The sequence below is a fragment of the Asparagus officinalis genome, chromosome 1 (assembly GCF_001876935.1).
Source record: "Asparagus officinalis chromosome 1, Aspof.V1, whole genome shotgun sequence".
NCBI lineage: Eukaryota > Viridiplantae > Streptophyta > Magnoliopsida > Asparagales > Asparagaceae > Asparagus > Asparagus officinalis.
Window position 1 is genome coordinate 95,949,647 of NC_033794.1, and position 21,685 is coordinate 95,971,331.

The 21,685-nt window shown below is 37.8% G+C and overlaps 2 protein-coding genes and 1 long non-coding RNA gene across 3 annotated transcripts; 2 read left to right on the forward strand and 1 right to left on the reverse strand.

Annotated features, from left to right (window-relative positions):
• LOC109828603 (probable histone H2A variant 3) lies at positions 829 to 11,043 on the forward strand. The gene is made up of 2 exons (XM_020395565.1): positions 829 to 1,066; positions 10,417 to 11,043. The coding sequence occupies exons 1-2, from the start codon at positions 959 to 961 to the stop codon at positions 10,711 to 10,713; spliced, it is 405 nt and encodes a 134-aa protein (XP_020251154.1). The 5' UTR covers positions 829 to 958; the 3' UTR covers positions 10,714 to 11,043.
• On the forward strand, positions 3,768 to 6,310 carry LOC109828611. Its single transcript, XR_002243772.1, has 2 exons — positions 3,768 to 4,046; positions 5,917 to 6,310. It is a non-coding gene; the product is annotated as an uncharacterized LOC109828611 (long non-coding RNA).
• LOC109828619 (3-ketoacyl-CoA synthase 11-like) lies at positions 16,549 to 18,598 on the reverse strand. Its single transcript, XM_020395578.1, is given in 3 exon segments — positions 16,549 to 18,130; positions 18,133 to 18,315; positions 18,445 to 18,598. Coding segments are annotated over 2 exon segments (1,545 nt in total). The 5' UTR covers positions 18,304 to 18,315; positions 18,445 to 18,598; the 3' UTR covers positions 16,549 to 16,756.

The following is a 21,685-nucleotide window of genomic DNA, read 5'->3' on the forward strand; positions in this document are numbered from 1 at the left end:
AGGTGGTTCTAAGCCACTAAGTTGGGGGCAATTTACCAAATTGCCCACCTGTTTAGCACTTGGACTGTCCGAACCGCTGGCTCGCATGCTAGGAATAGTACTTCATTGATGGTGTCGATAACCTACAGACACTCCTGCAGCTCATCTCGGATTATGGCGGTTTTGTTTAAATATGGACCTTATTTGGACTCTATCCCGAAACAAATGATGAGCTTGATGTACAAGGATTATGGTCATTCACTACGTAAACAAACTATACACTGACGAGTGACAATCTAATCCTCTATACCTAAAAGAGAATCCAAAGAATCATTATTCATGTCACAGTAAATTACTGTGCCATGAACAGTAAATCAAATACGCTCCTCTACACTCCGAGTATTGTTCATGTTACAGTAATTTACTATATCATAAGCAGTAAATCAAATCTGCTTCTGCTCCTCCATAATTGAAGTTACCATTCATGTTACAATTACTGTGTGATAAACAGTAAAGCAAATTAAATATATTAAAACTTGAACCCTCCTTTAACTATAAATGAGTAGATATGATTACTAAATCAAATGTATTAAAACTTGGATTCTTTTTTAAGCATAGAGGAGTAGATGTAATTAAATTAAAATACAGTATTTGGAAAAACAGGAGGCGGGGGTTTGCATGGGTGCACACCAGTAAACAATTAAATGAAAACCGTAGGCCAACATGGGTCGTCTGGACTCAACAACAGCCCAGGGCCAATTCGGATGCGAGTCCGAACCCGAATTACTGTAATTACTTTTACAAAGCAGGGCAAATTATCTCCCCTCTTTTTCCTTAAATTTACAAGTTTACCTTCCTCTCGATCGACTCCTCGAAAATCCCCGATCTCTTCTCCCTCTCTTTCTCTCACAATCGATTTATCGCCCCCCTTTAATTTATTTATTTATTTTTTTAAATTTCATCAGAAAAAAGAGAGAAAATGTCTGGAAAAGGAGCGAAGGGATTGATAATGGGGAAATCGTCGGCGATGAACAAGGACAAGGACAAGAAGAAGCCTGTGTCTCGCTCTTCTCGCGCTGGACTTCAGGTCAAATTTCTCTCTCTCTCTCTCTCTCTCTCTCTCTCTCTCTCTCTTTAAATAACTATTTTTTGTAATTGAGTATCATCTGGTGCTGTTTTAAGTCGAAGACAGTCCAGTTGTTTGTAGTTCAAGCGGTGGAGTTTCTTCTTAGATTGTAACGATTCAGAAGAAAGTCCAAATCTTGAGTTTGATGATGAGTGTAGAAGAGAGTTTTTGGACAAAATTTTGAAATTTTGGAGGCTGTACTTGGGATTTTTTTGGGTTTTGATTGTTGTGTGAGTTGAAAGTGCGGTGCCCATGAGATTGAAGAGTTATCAAGTGATGCGATTTCAGGAAAGAGAGAAAAGGAGAGAGAATGTGACGTGGCATATTAATGAGAAAATTGACGAAGTTCAGTAGGCTTGATCTGTAGATGCTGCATGTCATAGGGAAGCCGAAAGAAAATTAATAGTGCGTGAAATAGATATTGTTTTTCAAAAAGAAAATGAAGATGTAGGTACTGAAACAGTTGCCACTTGTTATCCCAATAGTCAATGGAAGCAGCCTTGGTACATAATAGTAGATTAATATGATGATATGATAAAATTAGGGGTGGCAGTTTTTGACCCGACCCATCAACCCGACCCGACCCGACCCGTTTATATTGGATATGGGTCAAGTTATATGGGTCGGGTCATAAACGGGTCAACCCTAACTGACCCATTTATTAGATGGGTAAGTTAGGGTTGACCCGCCTGACCCGTGTAACACAAAGAGCTCACCCGTATAAGCGCATAACACCGCGACCGAAAATATCAGACCATCACATTCCTTCGTCTAGCAACTCGTCCTCTCTTCGTCTCTCATAAACCAAACCCTAGATTTTCCATCTGCGTGCGGCGGCGAGCGGCGAGCGGCAGCGAGGAGCGAGCGGCGGCGATAGGCGAGAGGTGACGGCGAGGGCGTCGTTTTCAAAAGTGACGACGAGTGACGGCGAGCGACGAGCGGCGACAAACGGCGAGCTCGATCTATTCTGTAAGTTCTCTCTTTCTCTCTCTAAGCTTCATCAAAATTAGGTTTCTTTCATTTTGCTCAAATTTCTTTAAATTAATTTGATTCAAGCTCAAATGTTCCGTTTCCAGAGTTGATCATTGGCTTTCATGTAAATTAATTTGATCATAGATAATCTATTCCTCTTTCTAAGGTTTCATTCATGCTCATTTATTGCCCAATTTGTGATCTGTTGAATTTTGGGGATTCTATGATCTAGTGATTCTTTTCGTACCATATATTGTTCTTTTCGTATTTTTAATTTTCAGAAACAGCCTACGAAACAAGCACACGGCACTAATTTTTCAGTTAGTTAAGACAATTTGACATGATTAATGGCTGAGTTGAGGGAAAACTATATTTATTCATTAAATAAGTATATATGTGTGAAGACTTTGACCTGGTTCTCTTGTCTTAAAGTACTATTTCTTCATGTTGAAGCTGGTAAAGGGTAGTTGGTGAAAGATATATGATTTAAGCTGGGTTAGGTAAGACTCTTGAATTTGGGAATATTATTTGGATTAGTTCAGAGTACTCTTTGGTTGCAACTTATGGTTGCATTTTGTACAAGGAAGTTGTTTTCTTAATGCAATAAGAAAGATGATGAAAGTCTTAAAGTACTATTTCCTTTTGTGTTTGTACTGACTAAGTAGTTATGTGACAGGCAGGGATTCTTTATTCGGTTAAAGTGTTGCTTTGCTGAATTTGTGTTATCTGTTGAATTTTATTTAATTTTATGAATCTTATGTAGTTTTGTAATTTTCATTACAGTTAATGGAGTCTAATTAGCATAATCATCATGATATGTTTACTGATAAAAAAATCTATGTTCCTCGGGTTTCTCATGAATTTATAATAAAATTTCATCTTTTCTATGTTCCTTTTTGTTTCTCTGTCATTTATATATTACAAGTTGTATTTTGGCCGGAAAAAAACCCTTAAGTTATTAAACGGGTCATTCGGGTTATATGGGTCGGGTCGGGTAACCCGTTTAATAAATGGGTCGGGTCACATTGACCCATTTATTAAACGGGTCGGGCTTTCCTTAACTTCCTTTCACCTCCTACGAATCCAAACATGCCCTTAATTAGGGAAGTGGTGTCACGTGACTGATACCACCTCCCGTAGGATGGATCTGCCATTGCGTATGTATGCACCCATGTCATGTTGATGACTGCTACGTGAACATTAACAGTAATTAAGCAATTATGTATTCTGTTTTTATTTTTATTTTTTTTCCGTTCTACCAACCAAAGTTTACTTTAATATTATCATCTCATCTTCTTCTAAATGGTTTGTTCTGTTTTTCTTCTTATGTTTATTCCAGCTTTTGTCTGAACCGCCAGATATAGGAATGTTAACTAAACAATTGTCAATTCAAATAAATAAATAAGAAAAACTTGGACTTAATCTATTCAACATTCTAAAGAGAACAGTCATAAATATAAATCCTTGCGCTTGAAGGAGAGAGATGCACACGTATGCAACCATGTCATAGTGCTGACTGATGTTGGAGGTAGGGGTGGCAGTTTTTAACCCGACCCATTAACCCGATTAGACCTGACCCGTTTATATTAAGTATAAGTCAAGTTATATGGGTCGGGTCATAAACGGCTCAACCCAAACTGACCTGTTTATTAAATGGGTAAGTTAGGGTTGACCCGTGTAAGATAAAGAGCTCACCCGTCCTCTCTTCGTCTCTCATAAACACCGCGATTGAAAATTCGGGCCGTCACGTTGTTTTGTCTAGCAACCCGTCCTCTCTTCGTCTCTCATAAACGAAACCCTAGATTTCCCATCTGCGTGCGGCGGCGAGCGGCGAGCGGCAGCGAGGAGCGAGCGGCGGCGATAGGCGAGAGGTGACAACGAGTGACGGCGAGCGGCGTCGTTTCATCAAAAGTGACGACGAGTGACGCCGAGCGACGAGCGGCGACAAACGGCGAGCTCGATCAATTCTGTAAGTTCTCTCTTTCTCTCTCTAAGCTTCATCAAAATTAGGTTTCTTTCATTTTGCTCAAATTTCTTTAAATTAATTTGATTCAAGCTCAAATGTTCCGTTTCCAGAGTTGATCATTGGCTTTCATGTAAATTAATTTGATCATAGATAATCTATTCCTCTTTCTAAGGTTTCATTCATGCTCATTTATTGCCCAATTTGTGATCTGTTGAATTTTGGGGAGTCTATGATCTAGTGATTCTTTTTGTACCATATATTGTTCTTTTCGTATTTTTAATTTTCAGAAACAGCCTACGAAACAAGCACACGGCACTAATTTTTCAGTTAGTTAAGACAATTTGACATGATTAATGGCTGAGTTGAGGGAAAACTATATTTATTCATTAAATAAGTATATATGTGTGAAGACTTTGACCTGGTTCTCTTGTCTTAAAGTACTATTTCTTCATGTTGAAGCTGGTAAAGGGTAGTTGGTGAAAGATATATGATTTAAGCTGGGTTAGGTAAGACTCTTGAATTTGGGAATATTATTTGGATTAGTTCAGAGTACTCTTTGGTTGCAACTTATGGTTGCATTTTGTACAAGGAAGTTGTTTTCTTAATGCAATAAGAAAGATGATGAAAGTCTTAAAGTACTATTTCCTTTTGTGTTTGTACTGACTAAGTAGTTATGTGACAGGCAGGGATTCTTTATTCGGTTAAAGTGTTGCTTTGCTGAATTTGTGTTATCTGTTGAATTTTATTTAATTTTATGAATCTTATGTAGTTTTGTAATTTTCAATACAGTTAATGGAGTCTAATTCCAGGATCAGTTGTGACCACGTACGTATTATATGCATCTACGTCTGATCAGTTGTGGTCACACTTCCTAGGTTGTTTAGTTCATGCACTTGCACTCTGCAATGTCAGGGGGAAATGAAACTTGTTTTAGTGCACATCTGCGAATCAAATTTCTTGGTGCTTGATGCTATTGCTCCCCTGCCTCCCTTTATTTTCAGCATGGTGTCTACTTTTCCTGCATCCTAAAGCATAACTACCTATGATTACCACTCAGCATGTTCACTTTAGGTTGTATAGTTTGTGTAGGCATAACTTGATAATATTTCCTAGGATGGTACCTTGAAGGTCATGTAGTTAACAATAAATTATTACCCATCTAACTACTGTTCAATAGGAGGCAATGCTTGTCTTTGATGATCATTTAGTGAGAAAATGATGTATATTCGACTGGCTAAATACTAATTGGTTTTAGTAATTAGTAAGTCACCACATTGATTGTGAAATTTAACTGGGAGTTTGATGGAAGCTGACATATTTTACTTTGTTTAAAACCTTGTTGTCAATTTGGCTTACTTTATATTTTGTGGCGCTAAGGAAAAAGCTAGCTTGTTCCATTGTCAAATGTAGTTACAAGCGCACATGTCATGGACATTATATTGCAGCAGGGATCAACTTGACATGGCAGTTACTCGGTTCTCTTGTTAAATATGTATTTGGATGTGTCAGAATATAATGTTTTCCGTCCATAATGAAGTTGTATGAGGGTTCTTCACATATGTGAGAAAAAGAAATGTCCTTCAGTAAGCTTCTCTCATCTTTCATTTGAGGAAAACAAATAACAACGTCCTTTAAATTCTGTGCTTTCTTTTCATTATATATTTTACAGTTAGCAGACTGTATATTGCATTAATTGAGCAGCGACTGGTTTCTTTTCGTCCGGTGATTATATTGACGACGTGTGTGTTGTATTTGCTTTCAAGGTCAGATCGACAGTATTGTTGTTGAAGAGTAGCTTTTGTTATAAAGGAACATGCTCCTTGATTTTTTTGTTGTAAAGTTCTAATTATTCATTTATTCATGCCTATTTTAGGCTATCTCAGACAAGAAAATCGCCACAATATCATCTGATGGCTTTTGGGAAGAAGAAGAAAGTTTCAACTGCACATTTAGTCAACTCAAAGTTGTGGAGGTGACTGACTTCAGCGGCATCACATCTGAACTTAAGCTCATCGAGTTTGTGCTTGCTAATTCACCTGTTCTTGGCTTTTGTGAAGGAGCAGAAGTTTGTTACTGTTGTAATTTTTTTTGTGTAAATAATATTGTCTGTAATTAGTTCTTGTGTTTGAACACCTTAGTGCATGTAATTTTTTTGTTGAGGCCACACTTTTACAAAAATTTGTTCATGTTATAATTGCTATAGCTGAACAGGGAAATTGCTATCTGTTACTGATAAAACTATGTCTAGAGAGGTGTGCTTTAATGAACTTTTTTCTGTTACTTGATCTTTATGCTAGTACTTTGTATGTGTTGTGATTTTGTTCCTGGCCCTTTTTGTGTTAATACCTTGGCAAGTTTGCTATTATTTTGATGTTTTCTGTTTGCTTTCTTTGGATCAATTTCTTTGTATCAATTTGGTAAGCTTGTTTTTGTTTTAAATTGAAAAATTTAACTTCTGTTATTTATCAGGATTTTTTGTATTTAAACTTGGTGTTTTGATTAAGTTGAGAGTTTTCATAACCATTACATTTTTTATGTGCAAGTTTGAACAATGTTGGTTCTGGATAAAATCTAACTGGTTAAATTTAGTGCTTCTGGCGATTTCTCAACTCTGAATATATTGCATTAATTGAGTATGATTTCTACCTATCAGCTTAATTTCTCATGCATGTGTGTTGTGTGACATCTTGCAATGCTCTAAGCATGATACTCAGCCTCCTAAAGATGTCTGCTCATTATCATTAAGTGCATGAGCAATTAGCATAATCATCATGATATGTTTACTGATAAAAAATCTATGTTTCTCGGGTTTCTCATGAATTTATAATAAAATTTCATCTTTTCTACGTTCCTTTTTGTTTCTCTGTCATTTATATATTACAAGTTGTATTTTGGCCGGAAAAAAACCCTTAAGTTATTAAACGGGTCATTCGGGTTATATGGGTCGGGTCGGGTAACCCGTTTAATAAATGGGTCGGGTCACATTGACCCATTTATTAAACGGGTCGGGGCGGGTCACACTTATACGGGTCGGGTAAACTATGACCCGACCCCCCCCCCCCCGCCCCGACCCGTTTGCCACCCCTAGATAAAATGAAGGATGCGTGAGAATCATAAAGGGGTTCTGCAAAATGAATGGAAATGTCTCAACTCTCAAGTTGTAAATGATATGTGGAGGTGACATAATGGGGGGTAAGAGATAACAGATGCATGTCCCATGACTAAGAAGGAGGGGGTTGGTGTCACTATAGGGTGAAGGAGAAGGGACGAATGTCCTACGACTAAGAAAGAGGTGGAGAGGTGGCATTATATGGTAGAAGAAGGGACACATGTCTCATGACTAAGATGGAAGTCGGTGGAAAGGGGGATCTGGTCCCCCTTTCTCCCCTCATGATCCCTTTCTTAACAAACAAGAAGGACAAAAGGAGGAACGAAAGAAGAGTATAATAAATTGGAAGAGGAGGAAAATCAAGTGAACTATTAAAGGATTACAAAAAACTATTTATTGATTTTAGAAATAACGAATTGTTTGGCTTTCAACTAATACAACTTAGTTGGATGTCAGGTAGAATTAAGATAATTGAGAAATCAAGATAGGATGTAAGTACTATTGTATAGGCATACATTATACATTGAGTTAGATGTTGTATTAGTAGTACTTGAGGAGTCATGTAAGGAACTTGGAATGCAGAAAATATGGAAGCATATCCTTTAATCGCAAAAAAGGTATCATGATGGGGAAAGAGGACTAATTAAATAACCCTCTCCACTAATTTTCATATTAGTAAAGATACATGTGTCCCTTCTCTCTCACCCTGTAGTACCACCTCTCCACCTCCTTCTTGGTCATGGGACATGCGTCCCTTCTCTCTCATCCTATAATGTCACCTCTCCACCACTTTCCTAATCTTGAGACATGTGTTCCCTCTCTCTTACCCTGTGATGCGACCTCTTCAGCTCCTTCTTAACCATGGAATGTCTTCCTTCCCTCTCATCCTATAATGTCACTTCTCCATCTCTTTCTTAGTTATGTGTTATGTGTCTAGTCTCTCTCACTATATGATGCCAACTCTCTTAATTCCTAATGAATTAATCAATGCCTGTAAATCATAGATAAATGTGGGTGTTATAGATAGAGAGAGAATTCTCGATACTATCTAAATTATTATTTTAGTGGGGAAGAATTAGATGAAATTTATTTAGTGTGAGGATGCTCAAAATATAATCTGAAGATCTATTGTGTAGACTCTTCACTTGACTTGATAAAAGATATTTGTTGGCTTAACTATGTAGCCGGTTTAGACTAGAGAATGGGGAGGATGACATTAACTATAAGTTTTATAGGATGCTGTTTCCTTTGATTTTTCTAGAGGTATCCCCATAAAGTTTCATTAAATACACTGAATTTTCTTCTCGTGCTGCTGTGATTCTACTTGTGGATTATTTTACATCTTGGTCCTTCATTTGGTGTTTGTCTGTATGTGTACTATGGCCTTTCAGTGGGGTGTTCTCATGTTTTGTGCGAGTGGAGAGAAAAGGAGGGCAACTGATATGTTCAATTATGCAGAACAGCTGTGGGATATAATTCTTGGTTTCTATCAAGCTGTAAATTGTTTTGTTTGGTTTCGTTTGCTTCTGTAGTGAACTAATAGGCTCCATTCAGCTCATTGGTAATAACAAGATTTGTCATGTGGCTCCTCTCATGTCCTATGTTTTCCCCTGCAAATAATGCTGAAAGTGTTGCTACTGTCTGTAAGTTAAAATTACAACATTGTATACAGTTAACTTGGCAAAACGACGTTATATTTATCATTTATGTATGATGACATAGTGTCTTAAGGATAATGCAATTTCTGAATTGCATTGTGTACAATGTTGAGAAACTTAAAAAATTCTTTTTTGTGCGATTTGAGAATGTTGCAACTTATGCAAAGGAATCCCCCATTTTTTGTGGATATTAAAATATTAAAGCCCAAGGCATATTGTCCTCTGGGTAATAAAATGGAGCCAAAGTCTCGGCTGCTAGCAATAACTTAATAATCCACAAACAAGAGGTATAAGGTTCTACCAAACAAATAATTAGCATATGGCAGGTATAAAAGCCAATTAAGCGTATATTTTTGTTTGTAAATATGCCATGATCAATGTGTATGCCAGTTAAAAGGAGAATAAACCTAAATGGACATGGGTCTAGGCAGTAAAAATGAATGTAGTTGTTGCGATTCAATCCCCTCACTGGAGCTGAATGAAAGCAAAGGACACAGTAGCCCCAAATATTTCAGATAAAGGCTTTGTTGATTTTAACCCTCTTAGCATGTTGCAGTGTATGATACCAATTTCTGGCCTTACTGCAAAGCCTATATTCTTCCCAAGTGGCACTATTTTTATATTAGGGTTAACTACAGACAGGTGTAGTATTGTTGTTTTAAACCTACGACCCATCTATTTTTACTTTTGCAGGGAGACCCCTGAGTAAACCTTTATTTTTTACTCTTTTATCCTCAGGGCTTCTATTTGTCAAAAACAATTTCCTTTTTCTCTGAGAATAAAAGAGTCAAAACAATTCACTCAGGGGTCTATCTGCAAAAAAACTACAAGGGTAGTATGTTCAAAACAGAGATACTACAGAGGTCTGTGTGCAATTAGCCCTTTATTTTATGCTAAATCAGGTTCCTTTTAACTTTAGTTGTGGATAATGTATGCTATTGCAGTTTTCAAACAGTTCTTGATACCCATGTAATACCTTCAAAGGGCCTCACTCAGTATTTACTATTTAGGTGCCTTTCCACCGTAGTTTCTGCTTAATAGTTCTCTAGTGCTGCGGCATTAGATTACTTCATTTAGGAGTCAATAAGCAACGATTTTTCCCATACATAGCCTACAAGGCTGTGAATGTTTTGATTATTTTGATGTTGACTTGAGGAAATTATTTCATGTTTGCTGAACTTTTTATGTTTCTTTTGGACAAAATAATTATCTTTCTCCATGCATCCCATATTCTTGTCACAAGCTTATGTCTTGTATTATCAAAGTTTAAACTTTATAGGGTTAACTGTGGGTAGACCGCCTGATAGTTAGCTGTGGATGGACTCCCTGAGTGGATTTTATTTATTCATTTAACCTTAGAGAAAGATTCAATTGCTTTTTGACAAATAGACCTCCTGAGGGTAAAATAGTCAAAAGTTTTCGCACAGAGGGTATATCTGCAATAATAGAACTATAGGGGTCCTGTCTGCAATTGGGTGATAGTACACGGGGTCTATTGGCAATTAACCCAAGTTTATATTGGTTCTGAGCCCTGAGTTCTGACCTTTGACATAGGTTTTTATGGTTTCCCCTCTTGTTCCTTTTCCTTTCATTTCATCTTTTGCAGTTTCCTGTTGGTCGTATCCATCGTCTCCTGAAGTCCCGAATCGCTGCAAATGGTAGAGTCGGAGCTACCGCCGCAGTATACTCTGCGGCTATTCTTGAGTACTTGACTGCTGAAGTGTTGGAGTTAGCTGGCAATGCGAGCAAAGATCTGAAGGTTAAGAGAATCACTCCAAGACATCTTCAGCTTGCAATTAGAGGCGATGAGGAGCTTGATACCCTTATCAAAGGGACAATCGCTGGAGGTGGTGTGATCCCTCACATTCACAAGTCCCTCATCAACAAATCCTCCAAAGATTGAGTTCCAGTTTTCAAAAGTTTATCTATTATTTTTCTCATTGTTGGTAACCATAACTTGAGATCTTTCGTATCTTCGTATCTGGATGATTGAGTATCTTTTTGGTGGCAATAAGCTGTGCCCACGTGGAGCTTCAGTTACTTTAGTTTCATTGGATTCTTTGAATTATTCTGCAGAAAGTGGAAGTATTTGTTATTATAGATGCTTTATTTCCAGACACCATTAGAAGATATGAACAGTCGTTTTTTATGACGCATCTCTTTTCTATTTTGCCTTGTGATGTAGTTTCATCCTGATGTGTAATTTGGTGAATATATTGAATTTCTTTGACTGCTAATTTGTTTTCTGGCTAATTACTTGACCTATTGAAGAGGATGGAAGGCTTTCTTTGTACTCTCCTTTTCCTTTTTTTTTTATTTTTTTTGAAAATCATAGATGAGCAATCTAATGGAGATGAGTAATGAAGTAGAAGATTGAAATGTTCAACTTGTAGTTTTCTGAATACATCTATTTTGACCAATGAACAAATGAAGAAAGCCTAGACGAGTTGCAGTTGTTAATCCGCTCCTACATATTTATTGCTAGAAAAAGTTTTTTCTTATGTCAAACCATGACATTTACAACGTATACTTTAATAATGTTTTGTGGGGTTTTGCTTAGCATGGAAGAGAGTTTTATTATATATGTATATTATAATACATAGAGAAAAGGCAGTGATGCGATCCATGTGGGCTAATGGCTTTTATTATGCTGGGGATTCTCTGCACGAAACAGAATATTGTTTGATGGCTGTTCATAAATTTTGTGTGTTAGGTCCACCACTAGCACATGATCCCAACATTACAGCACAAATGTCGCATGCATAGTGCATGTCCATGGAAAGGACAAGATACTCAAATTTAAATTAAATGAGAGAGAGAGAGAGAGAGATCACAGAAACGTGTTGGGGGAATTTTAGTCTCCCCGCCTACTAAGATCTGTACAAACTGAAAATCAACCCACAGTCAACAAAATATAAACAACCATAATCAAAAAGAAAGAACACCGAGATTTACGTTGTTCGGTAGACCAACTTCGACCTACATCCACAGGGCAACAATACGAGAAATCCACTATATATCAGGGAGAACTACAAGAGGAACCACTTAACTCTCATCTCTCAATCTCTCAACCTCACATACATAATCAACTCTTATATTCTCTCCAAAGCCATCTCGTTACAATCTTTTGAACGGACAAAGACTGTGAAACCCTCTCCTAATGACATAATCTTTTGCACAGACAAAGACTACGAAACACTCGCTTCTCGCATAATATTCTTGAATCAGGCTATGCCCTCTGGTAAACCTAGATTACAAAAATATTGGCTCTCTCACTTCTCCTCTTCTTGGTTTTTCCTCCAACAATAGAAAAAAATATATAGGAAAATCAAAACCCTATTTCTAACCTAACTTATTAATTAGAATAGGGTTCAAACTCCTAATCATGATAAGACCCAATCTCCTAATCATGATAGATCTCTAATTCTATCTAATTCTCATGAAGTTATACAAAGAATCAAAGACAAAATCCTAACAATCTCCACCTTAGATTTGATTCCCAAACTCCCTTGAAGATATATCATCACTGTCTTAAAACTTTGTCTCTCCCGCTAGAGTCTTCTATTTCTTTCGCACTTCAAATTGAAGCACCTACACTCCAAATCAGAATACATGCACTCCAATTGGATGCCCCTATGACCCTCACTTTCATCGGTCTCATTGTGGCGCCTCCACCTCTCTTGTGTGCACCAAGAAATCTTCGCCACCTCTGACATTAGAAGCAAATCAACCATGTTTCTCCTCCTGAATTGAACTTGACAGTAGTCTTCCCCAACTTGTTATCCTCATACTCCACTTGTATCGTTCGTCTCAAATTATATCGGTGCACCTTTCCTACTCCACACACGAGCTGGATATCTCTATCTCCTCCATCACTTAGCTTGGACCGAATATGAGCGCTCATCGTCTTTAAGTCTAATGCCACCATCTCCATCAGCATGAGTGTCACTCAGTCGTGCCTGCTTGCAAGCTCCATCTAATCTTGCATTGTCCTCCTTGCGTCTACACACTAACCAAATACTACTCCTGCGATGACTCTGAATAATTATATGCTGACAACTCTACTGGTAGAATCATATCTGATTCTCTACACCAGACTCATATGTCTCATACTCGTTTGCCCTATCTGTAGGGGTGTTATCAAAGCGGATACGGTTCAGATATGGCACTTACCATATCCATATCCACTTTTTATAAACGGATACGGATACAAATACAGATTATCTTCGGTAAGAAAAAACATTAACCATATCCGCACTCATCAGAAACAGATACAGTTCGGATATTTGAGAATATGATCGGATATGATCATGGATATAAACGGATATTCAATAAATGGATATGAATTGAATATGAATTAGTACACCTATGCATTAATTACAACCAAATGGGTAAATGTATGTGGTTGTAGGCTTCCCATGTCTGGGGTTAATGCACTGAACAGTTGTCTGTAGCTCGCAGGCAGCAGTTCTTCAAATTAAAGAATCATATATCATATCAATTCACAAGTTATGAGTTCATCATAAAGTCTGGAGCAACCCATTCCTATTATTCTTGAACAGAAAAATATATAACATTACGGAAAAATGTATAACTTTTTCGTGTACATACTCAGAAAAAAATTCTAAGAAAAAAACTACTAATATAATGAAAACAACCATATATCAGACCAATTTATAATCCACATTTGCCATTATTAAACACCAAGTCAAAGATCGAATTGTTAACAAGAACATGATAACCTTCAATTAGACCTTATGTAACAATAAAGCTGTAAGTTTTAGAGAAACCTGTACCTATTTTAAGACGATGACATCTAATGATGGCGGGAGACTTGGTGAGAGATCCGAAGATGAGGCCGGAGCGAACTAGCCGAGGGATCTGAATGCCAGGCGAACTGCCCGAAGACGCATGGCGGTCTTACGAAAGAGGCGCGGGCGCGCCGAAGACGAGCGCGCTAACTAGACGATGGCGGCGCAAACGACCAACGACACGTGAACGCGAAACCACGCCGGAACTAACACGATGCGGCTGGGACGAAAAAGCGAACTGGACAAGGTGGGTTGGGATGCGGCACAGCCCGTGGACGGACGCACGCCAGCAAAAATATGACCGAATTGCAACGACGTGCGAACGGCGCAGACTGGCTCGGGCGAAGACGACGAATGGGTTGTAGTCTTGTAGAAATTGAGTGGTGGCTGGATATCACATAGTGGAGACTAGGGTTTTTTGTTGGGTTTTGGGTTAGCGGTTACGGGTTTGCAACTTTGGATACGACCCGAATCCTTATGTTTATTACATTACGGATATCCGTATCCGCAACCCTCATATCTGTATCTGAATCTGTATCCTAAAAAACCGGATCAGGATCCATATCCGAAACCATATCCGCCCGATTTTAAAAATAGCTTACATATCCGCATCCGTTCGGATACAGATGGGCATCGGTTCGGATATATCTGAATCGTTTGGCACGCCTACCTATCTGCCATCAGATCTGTCTCATCATCACAATCATAACTTTTTGGCATTTTCTGACCAATCTGAGCAAAATATGAAAAATCAAACCCTCTCATCGTGTTCAGAGCATTCTAAAACTTCGGAATCAACTCCTGGATCACTGAAATCAACCTCTGATTTACCAATCCATCGATAAAACTATCTGGACCATCCGATGTGCATCCACAACACCAAACACCAAACAAAACTCCACATCGGATCAGCAGGCCGTAATTAGACAATCAGATCACGTGAACTGCTTCTCATAATTCTTTCATGTTGACCCCACTAGCTAAATTTCCTTTTCTTCCCACACGTGTGAATCTCCTCACGTGTTGCTATATTTTTTACTCTTGCACGCAAACGAACAAACCAAAAACCATCTATGTTACCGCTCTTGCCATCGCCCACTCTTGTCGCTACTCGGCCTTCCTTTTTTTTCTTCATCTTGATTCTTGAACGCCGCTGATCCTCACTTTTGTACGGCGTCTATCTTGCGAACTCGCTCCCGGATCCATCATCATGGCTCTGATACCACTTGTTGGACAATTTTAGTCTCCCCGCCTACTACGATCTGCGTAACTTGAAAATCAACCCAAAATCAACAAGATATAAAACAACCATAATCAAGAAGAAAGAACACCGAGATTTATATGGTTCGGTTGACCAACTTCGACCTACATCCATGGGGAAACAATACGAGAAATCCACTATGTATTAGGGAGAACTACAAGAGGAACCACTCAACTCTCGTCTCTTAATCTCTTAACCTCACATACATAATCAACTCTCATATTCTCTCCAAAGCCCTCTAATTACAATCTTTTGAACGGACAAAGATTGTGAAACCCTCTCCTAATAATATAATCTTTTGCACAGACAAAGACTACGAAACCCTCGCCTCTCGCACAATATTCTTTAATCAGGCTACGCCCTCTGCTAAACCTAGATTACAAGAATATTGGCTCTCTCACTTCTCCTCTTCTTGGTTTTTCCTCAAACAATAGAAGAATATATATAGAGAAATCAAAACCATATCTCTAGCCTAGCTTCATCATTAGAATAGGATTCAAACTCCTAACATGATAAGACTCAATCTCCTAATCATGATAGATCTTTAATTTTATCTAATTCTCATGAAGTTATACAAAGAATCAAATACAAAATCCTAACAGAACAAATCAGTTCTCTCAGTGGTCATGAAATGAAGTAAAATTTTCTTATTTGTACGAGACAAAGTCTGCCTAAATGGATAGTTAAACATGTATTCTAGCAGTGTTCTCTACCTTTACGAGATAAATTAAAATTAAATCACAAATGAATCACTAGCTAACAGTATCATATATGAAGAGTAAACATTATAAATATTATGCGTGTTCAGATTAGGGGTGCATTCAGTTCGGATATGGCTCGGATATTATACTTATCATGTCCATATCCGCTTACTCATCTCGAATACAGATAGGAATACGAATATACCTTGGTAAAAAAATTTATATTCATATCCACTAAAATCTGATACCGTTACGGATATACATGCGGATATATAAGCGGATATGCATGTGGATATAAAACGGATATGAGAAAACTAGACAGTATTAGAAAAATATAGTTCACGTGATACAAAAGCTAAGATTACTCTTCCTGATCATCAAAATTAGCCACAAACCCATAATCTAAGAATTAAAACTATTGAAAGATATTTCGGATACGGATCCGGATATTTCACTACAAAACCATATTCATAACCGTATCCTATCGGTTATAGATTTGAGTAACCACATATCCGTATCCTGACAGAGACTTTGATACGGATATTTCCTCGAATAGGAATACAGTTTAGCATCGCTAGTTCAGATCCACCATTAGCACGTGGTCCTAACATTTAATTTGCGCAAATTTGCATTACATTTTGCATGATAAGTTTCCGTGCATGTACAAGACAATGCATCTACTTAAATTTTAATTGGAAAAAAAAAAAGTATAGACTTGGATGATAAAAATGAGACCTCAAAAAGAGTCCGATCCTCTCAATTATCTTGTAAGATTTCTTATATGCACAAGGTACTCAATCTAATCCAGATGGATAGTTAAACAAGTACTACAAGCATACACCCTCTCATCTTAGAACCAATCACAAAGGACCCCGCAAGTTAACATCATCGTATAAGAACGCAGCTTCTCAAAAATATCAAACAATAACACGAGGAAAGGAACCGTATATAAGAAAATGTGTAGATAGGCTAGAAGAATAGAATCCAATAGAAGCTAAAATCTTGCTGAAGGGAGCAATTTCTTCATAACATCACAATGCAAAGAGCCCAACACTAATTAGCATAAAGCCCATACTACAAATCAATAACACAACTAAAGGAGACATACTCTCTAAAACCAATAAACATAATCCCATAAAAGAATCACCTCCCTCTGACCTCTCAATCACACGCTCATATAGCAGAGAACCTTGGAACTGAAACAGGGAACCTGTTGATCTCCTCCATCCAAGGACTCTTCTCCTTTGAAGGATTCACAGTCCTCAACGCTTTCCAGACTGCGCTGTTACACTTGAATCCAGACCCGAACGCAATCTGCCACACTCTATCTCCCCTCTTCATCCTTCCCTTTGCCTCTGTATAAGCCAATTCATACCAAAGAGAACTGCTAGAAGTATTTCCAAACCGATACAAAGTCATCCTTGAAGGCTCCATATGCCACTCAGAAAGCTGCAAGTTCTTCTCCAATTCATCCAAGACCGCCCTTCCTCCCGCGTGAATGCAGAAGTGCTCAAAAGCCAGCTTAAAATCGGGTATATATGGCTTTATCTTCATCTTCAACACTTTTCGTCCTACTAGAGTAGCAAAGAAAAGCAACTGTTCAGACATTGGCAACACAAGAGGGCCTAAAGTAGTGATATTCGTCTTCAATGCATCTCCTGCAACTCCCATGAGATCTTTCGACAGAGAAACGCCGATTTTTCCCTTTTCATCCTCTTCTTGAGTCACACAGCTAAAACATTTGTCATCAGATCCTTTGTGGGTTCGAACGGTGTGAACCAACTGATACTTAGATCGCCAGCGATCACTCCTCTTGTTCGACAACAAGATCGCAGCTCCCCCCATTCTAAACAAACAGTTCGACACAAGCTTCGATCTATCATTCCCAAAATACCAATTCAGCGTAATATTCTCCATACTAACAACCAGCGCGTAAGAATTCGGATAAACCTGAAGCAGATTCTTCGCAAGGTCAATCGAAATCAGACCAGCGCTGCAACCCATCCCACCAAGATTATAGCTCACAATATTCCCCCTCAGCTTATAATGGTTCACAATCATAGCAGAAAGCGACGGCGTCGGATTGAACAAGCTACAATTGACCACCAATATCCCAATATCCTTAGCCCTGACCCCCGTCTTGGCGAAAAGCTCATCACAGGCACCAAACATGACAACCTCCGCCTCTTTCCTCGCGCTCGCCATCGAAGGATTCGGGGGCACATTGGTGACCGCCTCGGGGAGGTAAGTTTCCTCGCCAAGGCCCGATCTTTCTAGAATCTTCCTTTGGAAGTCGAGGTTCTCGGGGGTGAAGGATCCAATCAGGGCTGATCTCTCCATGAACATTGATCGAGGGCATTTGCGGTTGAGTTCGGGCTTATAACACGAGAAATTGAGTAAATAAACGGGGCGAGGGCGAGTGAGGAAATAGACGCTGGAGAGCACAACGAGGAGCGCAGAGCAAACGACTGCAGATATGAGATTGAAGCGGAGGAGGTGGTAGATATCGAGGAAGTCACGGCGAGAGAGCGAGGAGAGGTTGGCCGCCCCGCCATGGCGGCGGCCAGGGGGATCAAGAAGAGGTACATTGCGTGGGTGATCACGTAGTGATACCCAAGCTTTACGTATTTGAGCTTTACTGATTGCTTGAAATCTGGGAGCTTGGATGAGGATGATGATGATAAGTTTTGTGATGCCGTGGTTGGTTTTGGATCCGCCATTGTTGGAGAACTCTGAAAAATATTGGATCAAAAATCGCATGAACGTCAAAAACCTGATCTTTTTTTTATAAAAATCGGATTTTTACACAGAAATTGAAGGAAAGGAGGGATTTTGATTGAGACCCAGATCGAGAAACTGACCTTGAAGCTTGATTCCGGCCTTGGATCGGCGAAGAAACGCTTGTCGAATCTCTACAAGATTTTTTCTAAAAATCTAATTTATTATTATTATTTTTTTATTTTTATCTCTTGTTCAAAAAAGGAGGCGAAACTTGAGGGGGGGGCTCGACGCAGGAGCCAGGAGGGGGGACCTTTTATTTTTGATGGAAGATGGTAGGGTACGCAACGAGACCGCGGGGTTGGGAGAAATTTGCAAATTTAGAAAAGAGAAGGATTGTTTTGGGAAAAGGAAAGGAGAGAGTTGGTGGTGGTGATTAGATGGCGGATTAGTCAAAGCTTTTGAGGTCAACCGTGGAAACCTATGGGGGGAACACTGCTGTATATTTAGAGTCTTCTTAATACAATATTATAATTTTAGACTTGCAGAGTTTTTCTTGGATTCTGATTACCAACCTCTAATCCGTATTGGATCCTTTGGACTTTTTCATGGACGTTGTTTGAAAAGGATTAAAACGCTCCTGGCAATTTTTTCAATTAAACTTTAATCGTTATAGTTTGGAGAATTTTTTTGAAAAAGAATTCTTTTTCAAAAATTGCTAACAAAATCAACTGTTTTGTAAAATTATTTAGTAAAATCGAGATCTTTTTAAAAAAGGTCTACTTTGTAAAAATCCAGTTTTAAAATATACATGACTACTAGCCTGTATATTTAGTTAGTAGTCCTGTATATTTAGTTATCATTAATTAAATTTTAAGGTACTGTTTGGCAAAGGGTTAAATAAAAAATTAAGAGGTTTAATTTGTCCTTTATCTTTCCAAACATGTTAACTTGGTCAAAGGGTTAAGAAAGGGATTAACAGAAATTAATGATGTTAACCTGTCAGTTGGACGACTTTACTACTCCGCGTGAGAACGCAGAGTAAGAGTCAACAAAATAAAAGCAAATCTTCCTCTTTTATTAACAAAGCTTCTTTTTTATGACTATTTGATTGAAATTCATGTATGGTCCTCTGAGGAATTTGTCAGTGAAGTGGAACCCGGATGAAAAAAAAATTGGAGAACTTGATGGGATTTATACGAAAGTTCATGTATTTGCTGATGATAAGCCTAAGATCCAATAACATAGTAAATGATGTGGTCTTTTCCACTAGGATGTAGTTTATATGTTTTTGACTATGTTGAAAGGTTTAATTTGCTCTGGAGTTCTCAAGACCGGATTTTGAGTTCATGGATTTTATATTTGATATAGTCTTTGTTAGGAAATTAGGTTGTTGTTTAGACCGAATTTAACACAATAATCAGATTTGAACAGTTAATAAAATCCAGACAATGACAGATTAAGGGCCCGTTTGGATAATGGAAGTATTGAAAGTAAGAAGTAGATTACGGAAGTAACTTCCAAAACTATGAAGTAGGAAGTAACGGAAATAACATTTTTTTTGTTTGTTTCATATATTTTTAGAAGTAATGGAAGTAGAACTTCTTCCTCTTCATTTATTTTTTTTGTTTGGATAATATTTGGAAATATTACTTGGAAGTAATTAATACTGTTGCTTCCATTTTATTCTTATTTGGATTGTCATTGAAATGGAAATAGAACTGTTGTTGCAATCAATTGAAGAGACCAATATTCATATAGTTGATTTGCTTGATATATAATAAAGGTAATCTTACCATTTTTTGATCAAGAGGTATGACACGAAACACTGATGATAACAAGGGAGCATCCGCAGCAAACAGGAAAGAAACATAATAAACTATGGAATTGGTCAAGTACGAGGGTTTCAGTTTCTTATGCTTGCTATTTCGTGCAATAACAAGAAAATGAGTGAAAGTAAATCATCAGATAAATAACGTAGTACGAGGATAATGAGACGTGCAGCATAATTGCAACAAGCACATTAAATATCTATTGAATTTATTAAAAAAAGAAAGCCATTTAATAAATGAAAGCCACCAGAACGACTATAACTTCAAAGAGAACACAAAGTAATTTCTCGGAAAGTTAATCATCCCCAAAGGATTTTTTACAGTGAGCAATGACTGACTATAAGATCAACAACAAATCATCACAGTATACTGAAATCACGCTTGGTGTAGCCCAATAACTAATTATGTATTATTACTGATCAAAAGAGCAACATATCTATAGCCTTCACAAATTTGCCTCCACATCCAATGCTTATCCAATTTGCCTAAAGCATTTATTTGACTTTGAATCCATGCTACAGCAATGACTTTGATAAACCAACAATTAGGCACCAAAAAGAAAAAAGAAAAAAAAAACATCCACAAAAAATATATTGAGCTGACAAAAAGAAAGTGCTATTAAAAATTAACTAAAATAAATAAGAATCGTAGTCTTATTGTAAGCTCAATTGATATCAAAGTCCAACACGCATAATTGACAATAAACCAGTATCATTAAGTTTAAAATAAAATAATAAAGTGCAAATTTTAGGAAGCTTATTCATACTAGAAAAATAGCTTAAACTGAGAACCATTTATTAAGGGGTGCTATCCATGTTTCTGAAACTAGTAGTTCCTCTCTGAGCGTTGTCCAAAGTTGGTCACCTACCTATCCTCTCCAACACGTTAAGAATCCTCTTTCTCTGTATTGGTTCGGGCAATACCATAAAAGCCTTCGCTTCAACTTCATTCTTGTAATATTCATCGAAAACCAGCTCAAGATTATCTATGGAAATATCTTGAAAACCAAAAACCTTATCAGCAAGAACCTCAACCCAAGTTCGCTCCTTCAAACCAGTAATGGCAATGGCTACCTTTCCCATTTCCTCCACAAGTTTCTCACCAATAATTATATGGGAGTCCTCCCTTTTCTTCTTCTTTACTGGACGAGACGATTTACCACTTACAGTTTCTGGCTTGACAGTAATGCTCGGAGGGTCCACTCCGTTGAATTGTGATACACGAACTCCATCAATACCAGGACTATCTACAAGATCATCTTCGTCGATATTGATAGTTGGAATCTCTTTATCAATGTCAGGGTCATAACTTGTCTCTCTGAATTCTCCAGTAGCATGATCCTCCCCACAAATAATGCGAAGCTCTTCATATCTTGGAATTGGACAATTCAAATAAGGCTTGTATTTTGGATGTCTCTGTTTATAAGAAAATTAGAGATTTTTAATGTAATATATCAAAAAGAAAATTTTGAATTAACTTGGTGGACAAGATTAAGAAATTAATATACCTCGATAAGCTCAGCATATGTCGTGGTATCAAGTGTAATCATCTT